Source organism: Amphiura filiformis, unplaced genomic scaffold, assembly GCF_039555335.1.
Source record: "Amphiura filiformis unplaced genomic scaffold, Afil_fr2py scaffold_338, whole genome shotgun sequence".
Lineage (NCBI taxonomy): Eukaryota > Metazoa > Echinodermata > Ophiuroidea > Amphilepidida > Amphiuridae > Amphiura > Amphiura filiformis.
In genome coordinates this window covers 4,239-22,996 of record NW_027305802.1, presented here as the reverse complement: position 1 = coordinate 22,996, position 18,758 = coordinate 4,239, and the positions used below count along the sequence as shown (strand labels likewise).

The 18,758-nt window shown below is 35.9% G+C and overlaps 1 protein-coding gene across 1 annotated transcript; it reads left to right on the top strand.

The window, feature by feature from the left end:
• Positions 1-59: 59 nt before the first annotated feature.
• Positions 60-8,791, top strand: LOC140145503 (uncharacterized). Its single transcript, XM_072167215.1, has 6 exons — positions 60-494; positions 3,808-4,131; positions 4,704-4,907; positions 5,910-5,978; positions 7,388-7,469; positions 7,930-8,791. The coding sequence occupies exons 1-6, from the start codon at positions 446-448 to the stop codon at positions 8,363-8,365; spliced, it is 1,164 nt and encodes a 387-aa protein (XP_072023316.1). The 5' UTR covers positions 60-445; the 3' UTR covers positions 8,366-8,791.
• Positions 8,792-18,758: the final 9,967 nt, after the last annotated feature.

Below are 18,758 nucleotides of genomic sequence, written 5' to 3'. Positions count from 1 at the left end.
TTGTGTTAAGTGTGCCTTTAATTTAAAAGTAAACAACTTTGGAAATACATTTTCACTTTCTCTAGCAAATTCAACAAAGGCAACGATATCGAGTAGGCATACAGTAGTAAGGAAATACATTTTCCGGTTCAATGAAAATTATATAATAGGTGACAAACCTAACCTTGTCCGTCTCAACACACATTAATAGATTAATGAATTAATAGTTAAACCATTGACGAATCTATAGGGTATTGTACGTACTCATTTGAGGAAGTATATAAATAAAATAGCCACATATCAATTTAATATATTACGCTATCGCACAAATATGTTCTTCTCGGACAACATTAAGAACAAAGGTGTGATATATTGTTTTGCTGTTATTTCAATACAAAGACCCTGTTATTTCAGTGTACAATGCGGTATTCTCTAATAAAACTGAGTGATAATACGTGCATGCGACATGAGAGTCTACATCTTAATACTGATATGGTTGAAGTGTGCATATACAGGTAAGTGAAATTAAAGTAATATACTTTTAGTCCATCGAATTTGTATTATATCCACCAGATTATGAATATGCTGGTTCAGTGTGGGACCCCACCAAAAACGACCTTAGTAACATAATTGAGATGGTGCAGTGCCGCGCAGCGCACTTTGTTATGAGCGACCACAATAGATCTAGTAGTGTCACTAGCATGCTGAAGGAATGATTGGTGTTCTTTTAAAGGGGGTAACCCTATTGGTTTTGGATATGGATTGTCTTTAAAATTACATAATAATATCAAATATCGCCTCCTTTATGCTGCTTTGTGAAAAAACGAGAGCATTTTCAGGGTAAATGTGAATAAATAGCCAAATTTGCAATCCAATACCTTGGTATACGTGAATTGCATTCTGGGAAGGCAATGACGAATGCTGACATGCTGTACAATGCCCGGCCCGTATTGAACGGAAAATGTTTTTATTTTCGTACCGTTTTAGAAAAAAGGAAACAAAATATATTTCCCTTGCAATATGTACATTTCAAATGAATATAAAAAAGTTTGGGTAAAATGGAGAGGAAAAAACCTTCCGAGACCGGGTTTTGAACCGGGTACCTCTCGGGTAAAAAACAAACGCGCTAGTCAATTGAGCTATTCAGCACACCACGCTTACTCTTGCCGTTTTAATAACTATATACGGCAAACCGTCTCCTCAGCAGTTAGTGTGGTTCGCTTTTTTCACAGAATGTGTATGACGCGAAACCAAAGTAGCTGTTGCGGTGACTGATATTTCGTTCATAATTCCCTCCCAGAATTCCAAAGTATTTACCATTGTTTACAAACTGGTATACCTGTAAAACCGCTGTGATTCATGATTTCTCCGGAAATACATCGACTTGGAGCGTCAAATTTCAGGATAGTAATGAGAAAAATAGTATCTATTATGTGATACCAAAACCTCATCAACAATGAAAAAATCGGGGGATGATGCTGTCGATCGGGTTACGGACCTTTAAAGATCGTAGAACAGCCATTTGGTTAACCATCCTCCACAAGGCTAGAGAGGGTCTCCTGCCCGGCTGCCTGCCGGTCGACGACCTTCTCCTGCCGGTCCATCGTCCTTCAAGGCACTCTCACCAGAACCCATATCAAATCACAATAACATCATGACATTGGACTACTACAAGTACTCGTTCTGGCAAAGGACAGTACAAGACTGGAACAAACTACCCTAAACACGAATACAAGACTCTCCCACCCTGTCTGCAAAGACGGTCAATGCAAACACTTCCAACTGCAATCGGCGGTCCTGGGTTCACACATTTCTAAATTCTACCACCTATTGTTCTTTGAAACATATATGTGATGCGATCAAGCAAAATCAGTCGGAACTTGGAAATATTGATTTTGAGATATAGCCAAACAAAAGAAATATTTCCTTTTGTTTGTTGTTTTGGAAACTCTTTAATTGCTCATATCTTTGGACTGTAAACAAGTTTGCTTATAAATAAATACATTTTCTTGTGTAACGATAAATTGTTTTAAAAATACAAAAGTGGGTGATTAAGTAAGAATTGTGGTCATTTTCTGACAGAATATATGCCTGGTATTAAAACAAGCCGAATATTTTACTTTTATTTATAAAAAAAAAGACAAAAAAGACATGACTCATCTAAATATGAATGAGTGATCGATTGAAATGATGTTTCACCTACCATGTGCAGGGATTTGGCAATTGGATGCAACATATTCGCCGCAAATTCGAGTTTTTTAGTCATTAGACAGAAAAGTCACGCTTTAAAATGAATAAATATAGGGTCCATAAGTTATAAGTTCCTCCTAATACTTTTATAATAAATCGAAAAATATTTTACGAAATGTAAAAGTGTAAAAAGGGCGTGTGTAGCCTTTTTTGTTTTACACATATGGACCAAAACGGTCTCTTTACACAATTAACCATTGTGACTGAACGCAATGACGTGTGACGCTATAAATTGGTCCATGTATGTAATACAAATAAGGCTACGCCGAACCTTTTACATTTTTATATTTTGTAAAACATTGTTCCATTTATTTAAAAAAGTATTACGGGGTAACTGTGGACCCTATATTTTACTTGTCACTTCTAAACCCAACTGGTCTGACTGTGGCAATGCATGAGGCAACAATCCGTTGCATTGCAAGTGTTATCCTTGCTTCTTGTTCCACGTGGAATGAAGATAATTTTTGTTCGTTCGATTTTTAAAAATAATATTTCGAGCTTTAAAATAAGTTTGACCAATTTAAAATTACAACAGGAAAGAATGTAATTTGTTTCTACTTGTCTGAAATTCAGTGACTTACGTGGGCATATAGTCTTGTTAAATAGAAAATATCTGGAGATAATCACACATGTTTACCAATGAGGATTCCACCAGAATATGTATCAACCCTGTCGCAGTTCAAGGCTGGACTTTTCAAGGTGACATGAGGGGAACAAAATATCAAATGTCCCGTCAAATTTTGGTAAATATCGTAGAGTCACAAGCCCATGTTAGTTCCAAAATGAAAGAACAATTCGTCGGTCACATCACATACTGACCTATTCGACGCATTACGCCTTTCGAGAAAATCGCGATTGAAAATTCTGTTGTTAGATTTTGGCGTCATACTTATTTCTCAATAGAATTTCCTCGACAGGGTATTTTATATAAAGAGACTTGTTTCGTTTTGGTGAAATTTACATGTCCGACATTCATGTAAAGTTGTTAAATACGGTGTTAAACTTATAGCTCTGTATGTGAAACATTTTTTCACTCTGTCGCTATATGCTACAGTCTCGCTATGTTTTTTCTTTATACGTATAGATCTCTATGTGATGCGTGTATTGGTTACGAGCGTAAATAAGCTCTGAGTAGATCTGTATGTGATGCGTCGTTGTTCACCGTATAGATCTGTATGTGATATACTAATGAATGGGTAAAAGTAGCTTACGTCGTTGAATAGCGCTGTATGCGAAACACACAATTTAAAAAACAGCAAATAGACCCAAATCAAAGTTTTAGAAAGAATTTAGGACTTTTAGGTTTGTAAGTTGGTGGGTTTATTAGAAGAGCTCCAAAACATAGTGCTACATACTAACTTTCTCAAAAAGATCAAACATCTCGAATAGAACCGTATGTGATGCGACCGACGGAAATTATTGTGTGCTCAATATTTTACTATTTCATGTTTCTTTTGGCAATCTCTGAAATGTATTTATGTCAGATGGCAACATATAACTCAGTCAAGATACTGGGACTACAAATGCTCTCTACATTGTAAATTATCACCTTTGTATTTAACGATGTTAAAATTATAGATGATGCCTACCTTGGTTGCTTTTATGACGCCTATAATGCATTGACTGAGACACCTGACACAAGTCTTCGAGTGTTACCACTTGGTGGAGTCCAATCTCCTGACATGACAATTGGCAGATGTATCAATCATTGTGTTGGTCTCCAGGATGACATCCAGTATGCAGGAGTAGAAGATGGTGACGAGTGTTACTGCGGCACCGCAGATGCAGACTACAGTCAAAATGGTCTGGGTTCACGACCTGATGAGGAATGTTTAATAAAACAATGTGTCGGCAACGAAAACCAGGCTTGTGGAGATGGTTTTAAAATAGCTGTATATGATCGTAAGTTTCCTCTTCCTTCAATAGTAGTATATTCCCCGATTGCATGAGTGCCACACCCCCATATCCCACTCTAGCTATACGGCCCTGAAAACACAATTGTGATGCGATCAAGCAAAATCAGTCGGAACTCGGAAATATTGATTTTGAGATATTGCCGAACAAAGGAGATATTTCTTTTTGTTTTCTCTTGTTTTGGAAACTCTTTTATTGCGCAAATCTTTAAAACTGGTTGTTCAATTTCAATGGGGTTTGCTGCAAAATGCAGCTTTGAAAATGCTTTTTACTATCCTATAAGAAACTGAAAATTTAATATTTCCGAGTTCCGACTGATTTTGCTTGATCGCATCACAATTTTCAAAAGTATAGTTCATAAAAAGTAAGAATCGTTGCAATTGGACTTCAAATGGAAATTTGTTAGGACAGCAACGTTAATAACCAGAACCAGAAAGGTTCAGTTTACTATATTTTTGAAATTAAATTCGTTTCTCTGATAGAATTACGTCTGCTGGAAGTTTGCAGATTCGTTGACTTTTGAATATGAAATACTTTGTTTGGTTTTTTTTTCTTCACAGTTGCTCTAATTCGATGTAAACTGCCAGTAATGCACAACTTTCAGAAATCTGTTGACTACGTAGCAGTCCAGAACAATGTAACATTTAAATGCCTATCATCTTATACTCTGATGGGCACATCTACTGTGGAATGTATATTCGACGATTCAATTACCGACACAAGATGGGCTACAAAACTCCCAGTGTGTATACCAACATCTTCAGGTACAATATGTTTTGGGAATTAAATCACTGTATTTTTAAATTATGAAGTTATAGCAAATTAGATATCTATAAGACTTATACTCATTAATTGATTTATATTTATGAATATTTGCCGACCGGCCAAGTAAGAAAAGTGAAGAATTTAATTTTTGTTAAGGATTTATAGCAATAAGAATGACAGACTTTCGCTTTCGTAGTGGGTTGTACAAACATAGTTTAAATTAAACTACATTAGTAAAGTATGAAGTTCATAAATGTATATATCTTGTATTGTATACTGTATATTATTAAAGACCATTCCTCAAATAATATCACTTTCGTTTTGACATACATGTCGCTATGTTCTTCCAACTTCATACCTTTGATACAATTCTAGCCTAAGTAAAGAATCTAAATTTAACCAACTTATTTATGATTCATTAACGGAGGATACTTACTAATGTCAGTATTGGTCCATATCGTACTTTTTGTAAATCGTTCTTTGCAACACGTGTAAGATAAGTATTATATAATTTCAATAATTTGACCTTGCATTAATGGACGTCATGACAAGTGTCATGAAATATAGGTTAAAACACAATTTTTCACACGTTTCACTACGTTGGCTTTTTGTCGCCTAAAAATAACAAATAGTACTCAGATTTCATTAGTCCGGTAGTACTGTAGCTTACTGAGAATTTATAATAAATATTTATTTATTAGGCCTATATGTAGTTCTGATGCCTTCCGCTAGGAATGCGACGAACACTATTCGAACCTAATACCTATAGATTTGTATCTTCTGCTCTTCTCCAACGTGCCTCTTCAGCTCATTTGGTAAGAGCATCGTTCTAGAATTACGAAGGTCGCCGGTTCGAATCCGGCCGGATGCACTGATTTTTTCAACGTGCAGTGGCTCGGGGGAAATTTGTTCATTGTAGCTTACTGTGTTTATACCATAAATGAAAGAGTTGTCACCCAATAGCATTAATATTATCACAATCATCTTTCTCATATTTATAGTAAATGAATCGTCTCCGAATACTACACCAGAAAGCAAAATTATACCACCACATGAATCAGACACAACAGGTTGGTCTAAACTAAATTAAGGGAGTGTTTGTACTTGTATTATTTGGTAACTTAAAGATATTATTGGTCTTTAAATGATATTCTATTACCTCCACGACCCATTATTCAAAATCGCGCACTGTGATTTGTTGAAACGCGTCACGTGAGAGCCCATTATTCTGCAATAATGGGTCGAGCGCCGTAACACATTCTACGCACAGCATCACGCTTGGTTACGCGTGCAATATTTCCGCGATACGCGATTTCACTTACGCGTACGCGCTCTACCTTGAAGTAAACAACTTAAAATATTTGTGCCAAAAAATTATATTTTCTCTTTAAATCGCACTATTTTCTGGTAATAGAATAGAAATAAAGGGTGCAGCATTATCCTTTACACGCAATAATGTGTCCTCGGCAGTAAAACGTTTAAATAATGGGTTCGGCTGCGCCTCACCCATTATTTACGTTTTACTGCCTCGGACACATTATTTGGGTGTAAAGGATAAAGCATTACCCTTTATTTTTTTAAATAAAATGGGTTTTTTTTACACCGTTTACATCCTGTTTCTCATTTTCTACAACGGTCGAAAAATTTCATAATGTCACTTATATTGAATATTATTTTACCCTTTCGAAGGGTTCGGCGACCTACCACAACAACTTGTGCTGGAGATTTTGGAGTTAATCTTAACAATTGATAAATATTTACCATATTTTGATTTGTGGATTCGTATTTTGAATTATTTTGCTACGTGTAGACGATTTATCTCAAATGTTTTCAATTAACGTGAATGTGATGACCAATTACACTGGCCAACAAAATTTAACTTTTTTTCTGGTGACTTGGATTTAAGAGTTGTTTTTAACTAATTTGGGGTCGCTGATTTCAAATATGGCATCAGTTTTTCCCTATCAGGTCAAGTTTTTTTCTATGACAAATGGTGAAATTTCATGAATTACTATTTAGAACACATATGTTTAATAAGCAAGGACAGGATGAGTTATATTTGCCTTTGTCATGTTTGTCTTAAAATATTGTACATGATACATGATGACTGATAAATACAGCTTTTAAGCTTTTAAAATAGCAGACAATCATACCTTCCCATGATGCTTTGCACCACATAATATAGCTCTGAAACACATGGAATCTTGTATATTTCTACATGATTTATAGTCATAGAGTGAAAATTTGACGTGATATGCAAAAACTAATGCTATATTTGAAATCGGCGACCCAAAATTACCTAAAAACAACTCTCAAACCAAAGTCACCAAAAACTGTGTTGGGCAGTGTTATTCAACTTTGAGTTATAAATCGAACACAGTCAAGTATTATTTAGAAACCATACAGACAATAAAATGATATATAAAAGAAAACTTTAAAATATAAAATTGACACTTTACGTCCTATATTTTCACCAAAGTAATCATAGCCGGAGCCACAGGAGGAGCTGTTCTATTTGTCGTATGTGTTATTGCAGTGGTTGTTGTGTGCTTTCGGATGAAGTAAGTTTTGTCATCTAATAGCGACAACCTTTTCATATAACATGTATAATGTTCTCTTTTTGTAGTATTATTTCTCTTTTGAATAACACAATTTTAAAGTTTTCCTTGCAAGTTAATTATATTGAAATACTTTCATTACTATGGACAAGGGCCTTTAAAGAAGCAAACTATTATCAAGGAGAACATTTAGTTTAGCAAATAATGCTTGAATGTTTAATTTATTGCGTATACCAATTTTGTTTTCATTTGTTGCCGCTAGTTTTGTTTTTATTGGTTGCTTTTGTTCTTAAGCAATGAGCAATAAAACTGCATTAAATTTTTGTCATTAATGGCAAAGTTATGTACTTCAACATACTACAGAATAAGTTACCAACATATCAATAACAAATCTCAAAATGTACATCTTTTTAAATTTTATTAATACATTTGTCAATTTTCCTCCATTTTAATCACATTTCAGAAAGCAAAGAACAGGTCCTGATGAAAATACAACTCCTGTGCCATCTGGACAGACTCAATATAACAATAAGTCTGATACACCATTCTATGCAACAGTCAATGAAGAGGGGCCTGTCTACACAACTGTCAACAAGGACTCGTATAATACACCGTCGTCCAATGCCACTAATGGTGAAACATTAAATCCCGGTAATGACACCATTCCACCGATACAGAGCCCCAAACAACAGAAAACAGTTCAGCCATACTCATATACTGATGTCACAATTGACTCTTCACATGTACCAGATATCAAGATAATTGATAGGCGAAATGACACGGATATCACAGAGGAGTCAGGGTGGGCTGAAAATGACCTTTATTCTAGGACTGGAGACAATGAAGAGGTGCAAGAGGGATGGAACGATAATAGTCTATATGCAACAACAAGTCAATGATAAAAGTGTACAGCCATATGACCCATTAGATTTCAAAAATATCCATAAAACCGCTTTGCACTTTTAGCAAAATAATACATAAATGCTTGAGGTTCACACTATTTTGGTCCCCAGGCATGACAATTCAATGAATTTAACCACAGACCGAAACACCCTGTCATTTTCACTCCGAATTCTGTACGAATTTTAATCCGAATTTTATTCCCAAAATTTAATAGCATATTCTCACTTCCTCATACAAATGACACAAGAAAACACACACACAAAAAAAAAAATAATAATAAAAATAATGATTATAATAATAAAATAATATAATAAAAAAGTAAATTAATTAACATAAAATAAAGATCCATATGACAATTTAGTCGGTGAGCGGAACGAGCAAAGCAAAACAAAACACCGGCGATTGGCATGTAGGCCTTAAGGCTACATGCTCTTTTTGGTTGAAATTTTTGGCGGGAAATAATCCCGCACAAATATAAAGTAATCTTTTCCCACAACTAAATATCATAGTCAGGAAATTAATGATGCATCTGGTAGCTTAGATCATAACTTTCATATACTTTAGTTGCAATTATCCCAGAAAATTCTTGATTTGTTTTTACAGAGTCTTGAATTGACGAAATTTATGATCCAAAAACGTCACTCGGTGTATTTTGAAATTCGAGGCCATAACTCTTCTCAAATTAGCCCCAAATCATAATTTATTATATACACGTGTAGCAAACCCCAGTGGGAATAATTGGACGTTGTTTGCGGAGCCTAAATTTGATTTTATTTTATTTCACAATATTTCTAGTGTGAGAATTTTGACCTGTCAATCCCTTTTCGGATTTCGCATCCGAATTCATTAAAATGTGATATATTGAATTAATAATGAGTACGCTTACCTTTCTGCAACACTTCCCGGTACCATTGCGCATCTGGTGACAGCCAATATTTGTGCTTAAAACAGTCCCTTCCTATCATTTTTGAACAAAATATTCCTCGAAATTACGTCCATGACACGTATATATTGTAACAGCGAGGAAATGAAGAGAGACATTTACGGTGGGGTCGGCTATTGGAAGCTATTATGGTACCAGGCATGTCAAGCAGATGCATACATAAGGGCGGTATATTCAAATGCTATTGTCTGGATCATTGAGACAGTATCGATCGCGCAAGTAGGCTTATACACGTAGAGGTGTGTCGTCGCTCCCCTGGTTTTGACATAAATTACAAGGACGTCTTGAATGACCCAGCGTTTTTATTATATTTATTAGAAAATTAATCGTCGTTTATTACGAGTCCTAAGAGTCATACCAGTTCAATTAATTCAAATTAATTTATATTAAATGAAAAACAAACAAACAAGTAGAGTCCAATGTCTTACTATGACTGTATTACTACCAAAATCTGCTTTTAATACACTAGAAACGTGTTGATATGTATATCTTTGAAAATCGTCAGACATTAACCACAGGTACCGCCGTGGCACAGTGGCATCGTTCACTGTTCAGCATAGTGTATCGGCAGTGGTTCGAACCCTGGTGTAAATTTTAGTATTTTTTATTCTTTTTACTAATACGCTGTGCCGTTTTTCAAACGCGCCCCTGAATGAAATTCATGGGCAAGTACCCTTAACTGAGAAATACATCAATGGCAACAGAAGTATGGTAAGCTTACATGATATGACAACAATATGTATACGATCGTGAAACAACGGAAAGATATCGACACATCTCATGTAAGCTGAACCCATATAATTCATACAATTTTATAAACATAGGAATAACTAAATTACTGTGATAAACAGACTTACATTACGGAAATTGATGAGAAAACATCTGTGTTTTGAACGACGGAAACGGCGACACAAAATCCTTTGTTTGAAATAGGCGGCGAACGTACAGCTCGTCGCCCAAGTTCTTAAGGTTACGCCAGGTGGGCGACACTCCTCCCGAAGCATGGCAAAATGACCACCTCCATTGTGTTTGTTCATTTGTGTATGGAGAGCCATTATACTAGAAATACCTTTTAAAAGCATTAAATTAGTATCGCCCGGCGGCCCCGTGCACTGGAAAACCAGAATTTGTTATTTAAAAAGAAACGAAAACACAAAATCAGCCTGTGTAAATGGGTAGCAAAATTGGTCTCGAATATTAATGAATTCAAAGAAACATACGGAATAAAATGAACCATTGACATGGCGCCATGATGGCAGAATTTATTAGTCGTTTTTTCCATGTTTTTACCGTATGTCAAAATCCTACTTCTTGTTTAAATTATAATGACTAATATTTTGCATCTTCAATGTGCAGTCCATATGCACAAATGATACTTATCTTTTCGATATTGAGCTTTTTATACAACTCATATAACATGTCACTAAAGCAGGTCATATGTGTTGACTTTATTGTATTTGTTCATCTGTGTATGGAGAGAAGAAACGCCATTGAAACTCCATCGGTATTAAGGCGTAGTTCATTGAACTCACCGGATTGCTATCCAAGTACTTTGATAATACAGATAATAATCATGATGCAGTCATGTCTACAGTAGAATTCACCACGACCTTTGCATGACTTAAACCCCATTAAAAGCTATTAAACCAAGATAACACTCATTGAAAACAGCTCAACTGATTACATCAGATATCTTCTCTGGTTAAATCCACTCTACACATGTTTCTGTTTTACCTGTGCGGTATTGCAATGAACTGGTATTATAGTTTCAGTTGGGTAACCGATTATAAAGCAAACGCAAGGTAACAATACTATGTTGGCCTTTGTTCACGAAATGAGACAATAGTCTGCTTATTGTTAACCAGCATTCTTGAAAATGAGAAACATAATGATTGTTGATTTAACACGGTTTGGAAATAATTTCTTCATATTTTTGGTGTTATCTGTCGTTTACATATCCTTCCTAAAACACAAAAGTGCGAATATTTCCAAACACCTAAATTAGCTAAAAATTTAGGACATGTTACAAAACTATATTTTCTAGAATTTCAGAGAATACTTTAAATATTGGCCGGTTATTTTTCACACAGTGACGTTAACTAGGCAATGTCCTATTACCTATAACATACACTAAAACACCAAAGTGCGAATATTTCCAAACACCTAAATTAGCTAAAAATTTACTGGACATGTTACAAAACTATATTTTCTAGAATTTCAGAGAATACTTTAAATATTGGCCGGTTATTTTTCACACAGTGACGTTAACTAGGCAATATCCTATACTTCTAACATACACTATTTGTAGAGGTCACGCGCCAATGGTGAAAGCACTGTGTATTGTGTGTAGGAAAACGGACAGTAACTGCAGTATGTTATGTACTAATGGGTCGAGACGATTGCATTGAAAAACTAATAAATTATTCATAACAGTTACGTAATCAGTCGATAGTGTGGACACTCTTGACTTGCAAACCACCAAAATTCGTGATCTTTTTGCGTTGGAAAAGAAACCGCGTGAATAGAGCGCCCTCTCAAGGATGTCTTCTCTCTGGTTACGTACAGTTGATTAAATCAGTTCTTAAGGTTACGCATTATTTGCAAACGTATTCATCAACATAAGACCGTATGGTTTGAGAGTTTTAAGTTTAGCAATCAGAGCCGTTTCCATCCGGAGAATGACTGTGTTGCACTGCTTGTGAATATTTTCATATCCACCCAACACTTATAATGCACCTATAATGTATATAGGGCATGCATTTAGTAGTTCACATTACGATCGTATAAAAATCTGAATTTTTGAACACAATTGAGGGCGTCCTCATGATCCCATCAGCAAAATATTTGAAGTCTGGTTATTACAATATTGATTAATCTACAGCAGAGTAAATATAGATATTGATATCTTTTCAGAAGTAAAATACTTTTACCCATTAGGCCTAATAAATTAAATCAAAAGGGCCAAGGAAATGGCGCGGTACCTGACATAGATGATAAGTATTTTCGATAATTCAGAACAGAGTGTATTATGGGAAAAACCTGGGGGATATCGCGATTGGGCTCACAGAGTGGCGACGAACTTTGCACTTTGCAAAAAAAAATTTTTTAAATGTTACCAACTGTTGGATCTGATTATCCCCACAGAACTTTCATTAATTTTATAACAAACAAACGTTTGTATCTACCTTGGAAGTGCCAGTGTTGTAAATGAAAAGTAAAATCACAGGAATTTCCAATCAGTCGAAGCTCATTCCCAAAGTCGTTTACGGGAGGATTGTGTTAAGGGGGTACTACACCCCAGCCCAATTTTGTGCCTATTTTTGCATTTTTCTCAAAAGTTATAGCGCATTGGTGACAAGTGAGATATGTATATTATAGGGGCAAGGACTACAACTACTGCACTGGAAATTTTATTTCAGCACAGACAACAGTTGTGGAGTTGCAGTCAAAAATGAGGGAAAACCAATATTTGATCAATAAATCAATAACTACTTGCCTTGAGTTGCTGAATTTTCAGTGCAGTAGTTGTAGTCTTTGCCCCTATAATATACATATCTTACCTGTCACCAATGCGCAAAAAATTGGCCAGGGGTGTAGTACCCCCTTAGTATATCCCATTTTGCGTCCAAGATTTTTTACCCACAATGCACTCTGTTCTGAATTATCCAAAATGCTTACAGAGATGAATGGACTGTCATATGACGCACAATACATGCATATTACTGGATAGTTGCGTTCCACTTTAAACAAAAGGCTCCATTCAGGAGAAAAACGGAAACATAATAGAAAAAATATTGTATTGACCTTTGTCGTATACTTCGTCTTTGAAAATTCATTGGAATACAGATCATATGCAAGTTTGATATCACGTTTTCAAAGGTATGTCGTCTATAATACAATAAGTATTATTAGAAATTGTATTTCACTACTACATTTCTTTCCATTGGACGCGCATTTAGGAGATCAAGGTAAGATTATATAAATTTGTCTCTATTATAGGATTTGTTCAAACATAATATAAACATCTCAAAAAGTACAATACGTTGGAAGCAGAATATATTTCTGCGCATTTTGACACCTTATTTGATACGATAGCTTAAAAAACAATAAAACACTGATCAATTTAATGTAGCGAGGTCCAGATTTGAAAGTTGCAACAATACAAAAACACTCAGATATCATCACACATATTTCCTACCATTATACTGAATACAAAGCAATAGAATTTACTGCAACTTTGACGCTATGACGTCATTATTTAGTCAGTTGCTACAAATGAGGTGTCAAAATGTGCAGAAATAAATTCTGCTTCCTACCCATTTTCGCATAATCTTTCAAGTTGCTCGCCGTCATTCTACAACTCCTCTTCTCGCTAGTCTTCATTGGCTCCCAGTTAAAGATAGAATCGCCTTCAAGACACTTTTGTACATTTTCAAGTCGCTTAATGATCAGGCTCCTTCATACCTCACAGACTGCATTACCATTTACCAATCAGCTAGACCAGGTCTAAACTCTGCTACAGACACTACTCGTCTTGTCATCCCTTGGAATTACCGTGTGCATGGTTGGTGGTGGGGCTTTCAGCATTGCTGGAACAACTTGCCATCATCCATACGGTCATGTCCCACTGTCGGCAGTTTCAAGAGCCATCTTAAGACTCATTTGTTCACCTCATAAGATTTTGTTGTTGTTGTTTTCCTCTTCTTTTTGTGTAAAGTGCTATGTTCATATTCTTTGAATTTGTAATAACGCTATACAAGTGCTGGTATTATTATTTTACAAATTTGAATGAATAATGACCATTGTTTAAAGCGGGTAATTACTTTTTTTTGAGATGTTTATGATAAAAGGACAACATAAGTCAATTGTTAGATTTTTCTTACCACTTGCTGGAGTCATTTTGTATTATGCCCGTGATTTCCCAATAATAATGCACGTTCTTTATATATCTTGTTATTTTGATAGTTGTTCTAAATAAGTCATTTCTTCAAGTTTAGTTGTCTTTTGTTTGTAGATGCTTGTTCTGTTGCCGTCATTAGCCCGTCATATTTTTTGTAACATCCCGCCATATTTTTCGTAACATTATTCAAAGGGGCGCACGTTTGTCAGTATACATTATGTCGAAATATATACAGGTTATAAAACGTCTGAATAACATTTCCATGTTTAAAAGTTGCCACAAAACAATGTTATGTAAAAATTCAATTTTATTTTTGTATTTCTTTCTATGATTACTTAGGTTGGACCGTACAGGCCAAACTTCAAGCATGGACAAAAGATAACATTTGCCAAAACATTACAATATTACCAGTCAGTTTGATACCCCTTTAAAAAACTTTTCGATATAGATTCTTCTAAAACGTTTTCCTAAAACGTTTTCCAAACCTTTTAATAACTTGATATTTACTAGCATGAAAGTTCATCTGTGTTGGTAAACTTCATAATTGGAAATTTAAACTTATGATCTCAACACAAAATTAAGACATACCTCAAATTTTTGGTCACAACTTTGACCTTCATCTGGAGACTGTCAACCCAAGTTTGGGATCAGTGACCTTTTGGACACTTGACCCCAAAACCCGGTCGTACACTCTTGGTAACTTGTATCGGCCCCCGTCGCGGTTGAGAGATGGTTGGTTGACTCTGATGTAAATTGACTCCTTCACACCCCTTTCAATGTATCTAGCGTCCCGGTCAAGGATTTTAACCTCATCCAAAACAACTTGGTGGCCGGGGGATTCAATGTGGATGTGCTGGGAGACTTCCGACGAGGTAGTACTCGGACGACGGTGTTCTGAGAATCTGGTTTTCAATGATCTTTCAGTCTCACCAATGTATAAATTGGTCCGGTAATGTCTTTCTTCTCAGTTTTGTATTTAGGCGAGACAAGTAGCTGCCTCAGAGTTTGAGTGGGTTTAAGGGGGTACTACACCCCTGGACAAATTTTTTGCCCTATTTGTGCATTTTTTCTCAAAAATTATAGCGCATTGGTGACAAGTAAGATATGTATATTATAGGGCAAGGACTACAACTACTGCACTGGAAATTTTATTTCAACACAGACAACAGTTGTGGAGTTACAGTCAAAAATGAGGGAAAACCAATATTTGATCAATAAATCAATAACTACTTGCCGTGAGTTGCTGAATTTTCAGTGCAGTAGTTGTAGTCCTTGCCCTATAATATACATATCTTACTTGTCACCAATGCACTATAATTTTGAGAAAAATGCAAAAATAGGTACAAAATTTGACAGGGGTGTAGTACACCCTTAAAGCAAATTTTGATACCGTAGGTGCCTCTCTGGGGAAAACCCCTGAAACCACTCACAAACCTACACATTGATTAAGGAGTCAATTTACATCAGAGTCAACCAACCATCTCTCAACCGCGACGGGGGCCGATACAAGTTACCAAGAGTGTACGACCGGGTTTTGGGGTCAAGTGTCCAAAAGGTTACTGATCCCAAACTTGGGTTGCCAGTCTCCAGATGAAGGTCAAAGTTGTGACCGAAAATTTGAGGTATGTCTTAATTTTGTGTTGAGATCATAAGTTTAAACTTCCAATTAACTTGATATTTAAACTTATTTAAACGGTTTATAGCAGCGGTTATTAACAAAGAAATAATCCTGGCTCGAATTCGGTACTTCGCCATTGCAAAGACGAAGAGTTGTAAAGCTTCGGGCAGGCTGTTATACGGTTTTAACTTGCACGGGTGCCGACGGAGTAGTCATGGTCGTTCAATTCAATAAATTAAATTTTCACTGTCTAGATTAGGGATTGATGAACAGTTACACCTTAAAGATTGAATGAGCTTGAAAGTCTACGGAATGTAAGACATTCACTTTCAAAAAGTATTGTGCATCTCGCGGTATGTATAGTTTTATCCGGGAGTTTTATGAAGATGTTTTGTTTCGACACTCTGTACATCATAACTAAAGAACCACAAAACACAGCGACAACGCCTGATAAATAATTATACTGTACAGGCAGGGAAACTAAAACACGTGTATTGATTTGCAGACGATAGATCTTCAGATACCAGGGTAGAAAATGATTAATATCTCCCATCATAAGGCTTGCACTTGAATATATGTGTTGAAAGAACATGATAGTCGTAAGCGTGCTTATTGACAAAAACTGTTGAAATCAATAACTGACATTCGTATTTTATATGTGCAGACTGCTGCCCTCATTCGCCAACCCTGCAGGGCCCAGAACATAACACGGTACTCTATATTTTTTTATATTAGGCGAAATAATTCGCCCGTTTCGTCCCCATAGAGAATCATATTACTATTTTGGTCGTAATTTGCAACACAATTACGCCCACTACTTCTTGGCAACCCTGGTTAGTATAATTTGATGCTAGACTGTTTTTACGAGTAACTACCGTCTACGCGGGAGCACATACAAGTCAACTAAAGCCATGCAACTTCTCACGAATTAATACCGTAAAATTTAGACACTTCTTTCATCTGAGGACGATCCTTTCACAACGAGTTTTTATGTCAGAAATTTACATTACTCACGAAACCAAAAACGAAAATAAGTTTCCTTCAACTTCTCAGTGAGCAACAAAAGACATGAATAAAAGGGTTTCTCACATAAAGCACGCTAACATATCAAAGTAGCAATAAGATCCGAAACCGAAAACTAAAACAAAAAACTGAAAAGATAAAAAGGACCTTTGTATATGAATATATGAATACAAAAGCCACCTAAGTCCATACTTTAGCCAAATTGAGTTAAGCATGGGAAATTGTTGCTATACATAGGCCTGTCATATGCATGAAAGAACAACTCAAATTCATTCTCTGTGTCTATTGGGCATGTGAAAAATAGCATGTATGAAAGAATCACCCAATTCCATGATTTGAGTCTTGTAACACATTGATTGAAATCCAGTATGTATAAAAGTCCACTTGTAACACATTCATTGCTAGAGAATGACTAAAGAACAAAAAATGGGTTTAATAAAGGAAAGTGTGTGGTTTATATTACATGGCAGAATGCTTATCAACATTATACATACCTGTGTGCTTTATTTTGTATTATCTTACTAGTGGTAATCTCATTCTAACATTGTTGTCTTTGTATATGATTCAAAAAAACCACCTAAGTCCAAAATTTAAAATGAACCCCACGAAGTCCCTGAAATGCTAATCGTCATACCTAATACAGGTTAATCCACTCATTTGCATGTAAAACTTACCATATTGACCAGGTAAATCTAACTGAAGGAATTAAAATGATACACGGGTTTTTCTCTCAAAATAACTTCGCATGGACTTAGGTGGCTTTTGTATTCATGTATTCATATGTTGGTTCCTTAGCGTTGTCCTGCGTGCCCTCGTTAGTTTTTCACCTTCAGGTTTAAGCAATAGGAACGAAGTATACATCTGGATTTACCGAAAAGGTGAATTAAAAACCGTCGAAAGTCAAAGCATATTACGCTGTTACAAAGGATTATAATAGCTTTTATATTTAGCGTGCAAACTAATTCTTAGGTCCATTATTGTATTCTATTCATTGCCATTTGCAGGAGGATGGGTGGATTCGTATGTTCTGTCATACTGGGCCTCCTGTTATATAACTCTCAGTACTGCGTTCAAGGAGTGGAGGGTGCACGACCAGGAACAGGTAATTTCAAAATTATCTATAATAAAAGGGTTGGCAAATCTATACCTGTTTTGCAAAACTGGTGCAAAACGAGTTGTTTCTATGTCCTAATTTGACGCATAACTCAAATCCGTTCGAATATTTGACCTACGATGATTTTGACCCTTACTGATTAATAATTCAAAATGGCGGCCAAAAAGGCATCCTTTCGATAGTCAATGGCATATTTTGATCATGTGATAGATAACATGCCTTGCAATATGTCCGTTGCAAGATTTTAAAAAATCCCAATTTTTGTACTTACGGGTATCGCTCGCACCGCGAGCGGCTTGCCACGAAGCGTTAAACGGGTGGGTCCAGGGGGCCCGCCTTAAGGCACCTGGTGGGGTGCAGGGGCAGCTTGCCCCCTAACTGGTTACGCCACTGTTTACATTTGTGGTAATGAAATTAAAAATGGCTGATGAGGTATCGCTGAGTGTAAGTTCTATTTGTCATGTACCAATATATTCTCATCAAATGTTTTGCGTCTGCTGGACAATGTTCAATGAATAAGTACAGAAAAAGCCATAGAAAGACAAATAATGACGTCCAAATACGATACAAACCACTGCAAGTCACAGGAGAACAAAGAATGACGTTCAAGTACATTAAAAGATAAGCAATGTCGCTGAAAAAACGCAGCGGCACAGAAAGGTATAGAAAAACAAAGAATGACGTCCAAGGTAGGATAAAGCCAGCAAATGGCTCTGGAAGTCACAGAAACACAGAGAAAGTCGTAGAAAGATGGAAAATACAGTTCAAGCAATCTAGAATGGTAAGAAATG

Coding starts and splice junctions, on each gene's coding strand:
- LOC140145503 (XM_072167215.1), top strand. CDS start 446: ATGAGAGTCTACATCTTAATACTGATATGGTTGAAGTGTGCATATACA. Junction 4,908..5,909: donor GTGTATACCAACATCTTCAG/GTACAATATGTT, acceptor TCATATTTATAG/TAAATGAATCGTCTCCGAAT. Junction 7,470..7,929: donor GTTGTGTGCTTTCGGATGAA/GTAAGTTTTGTC, acceptor ATCACATTTCAG/AAAGCAAAGAACAGGTCCTG.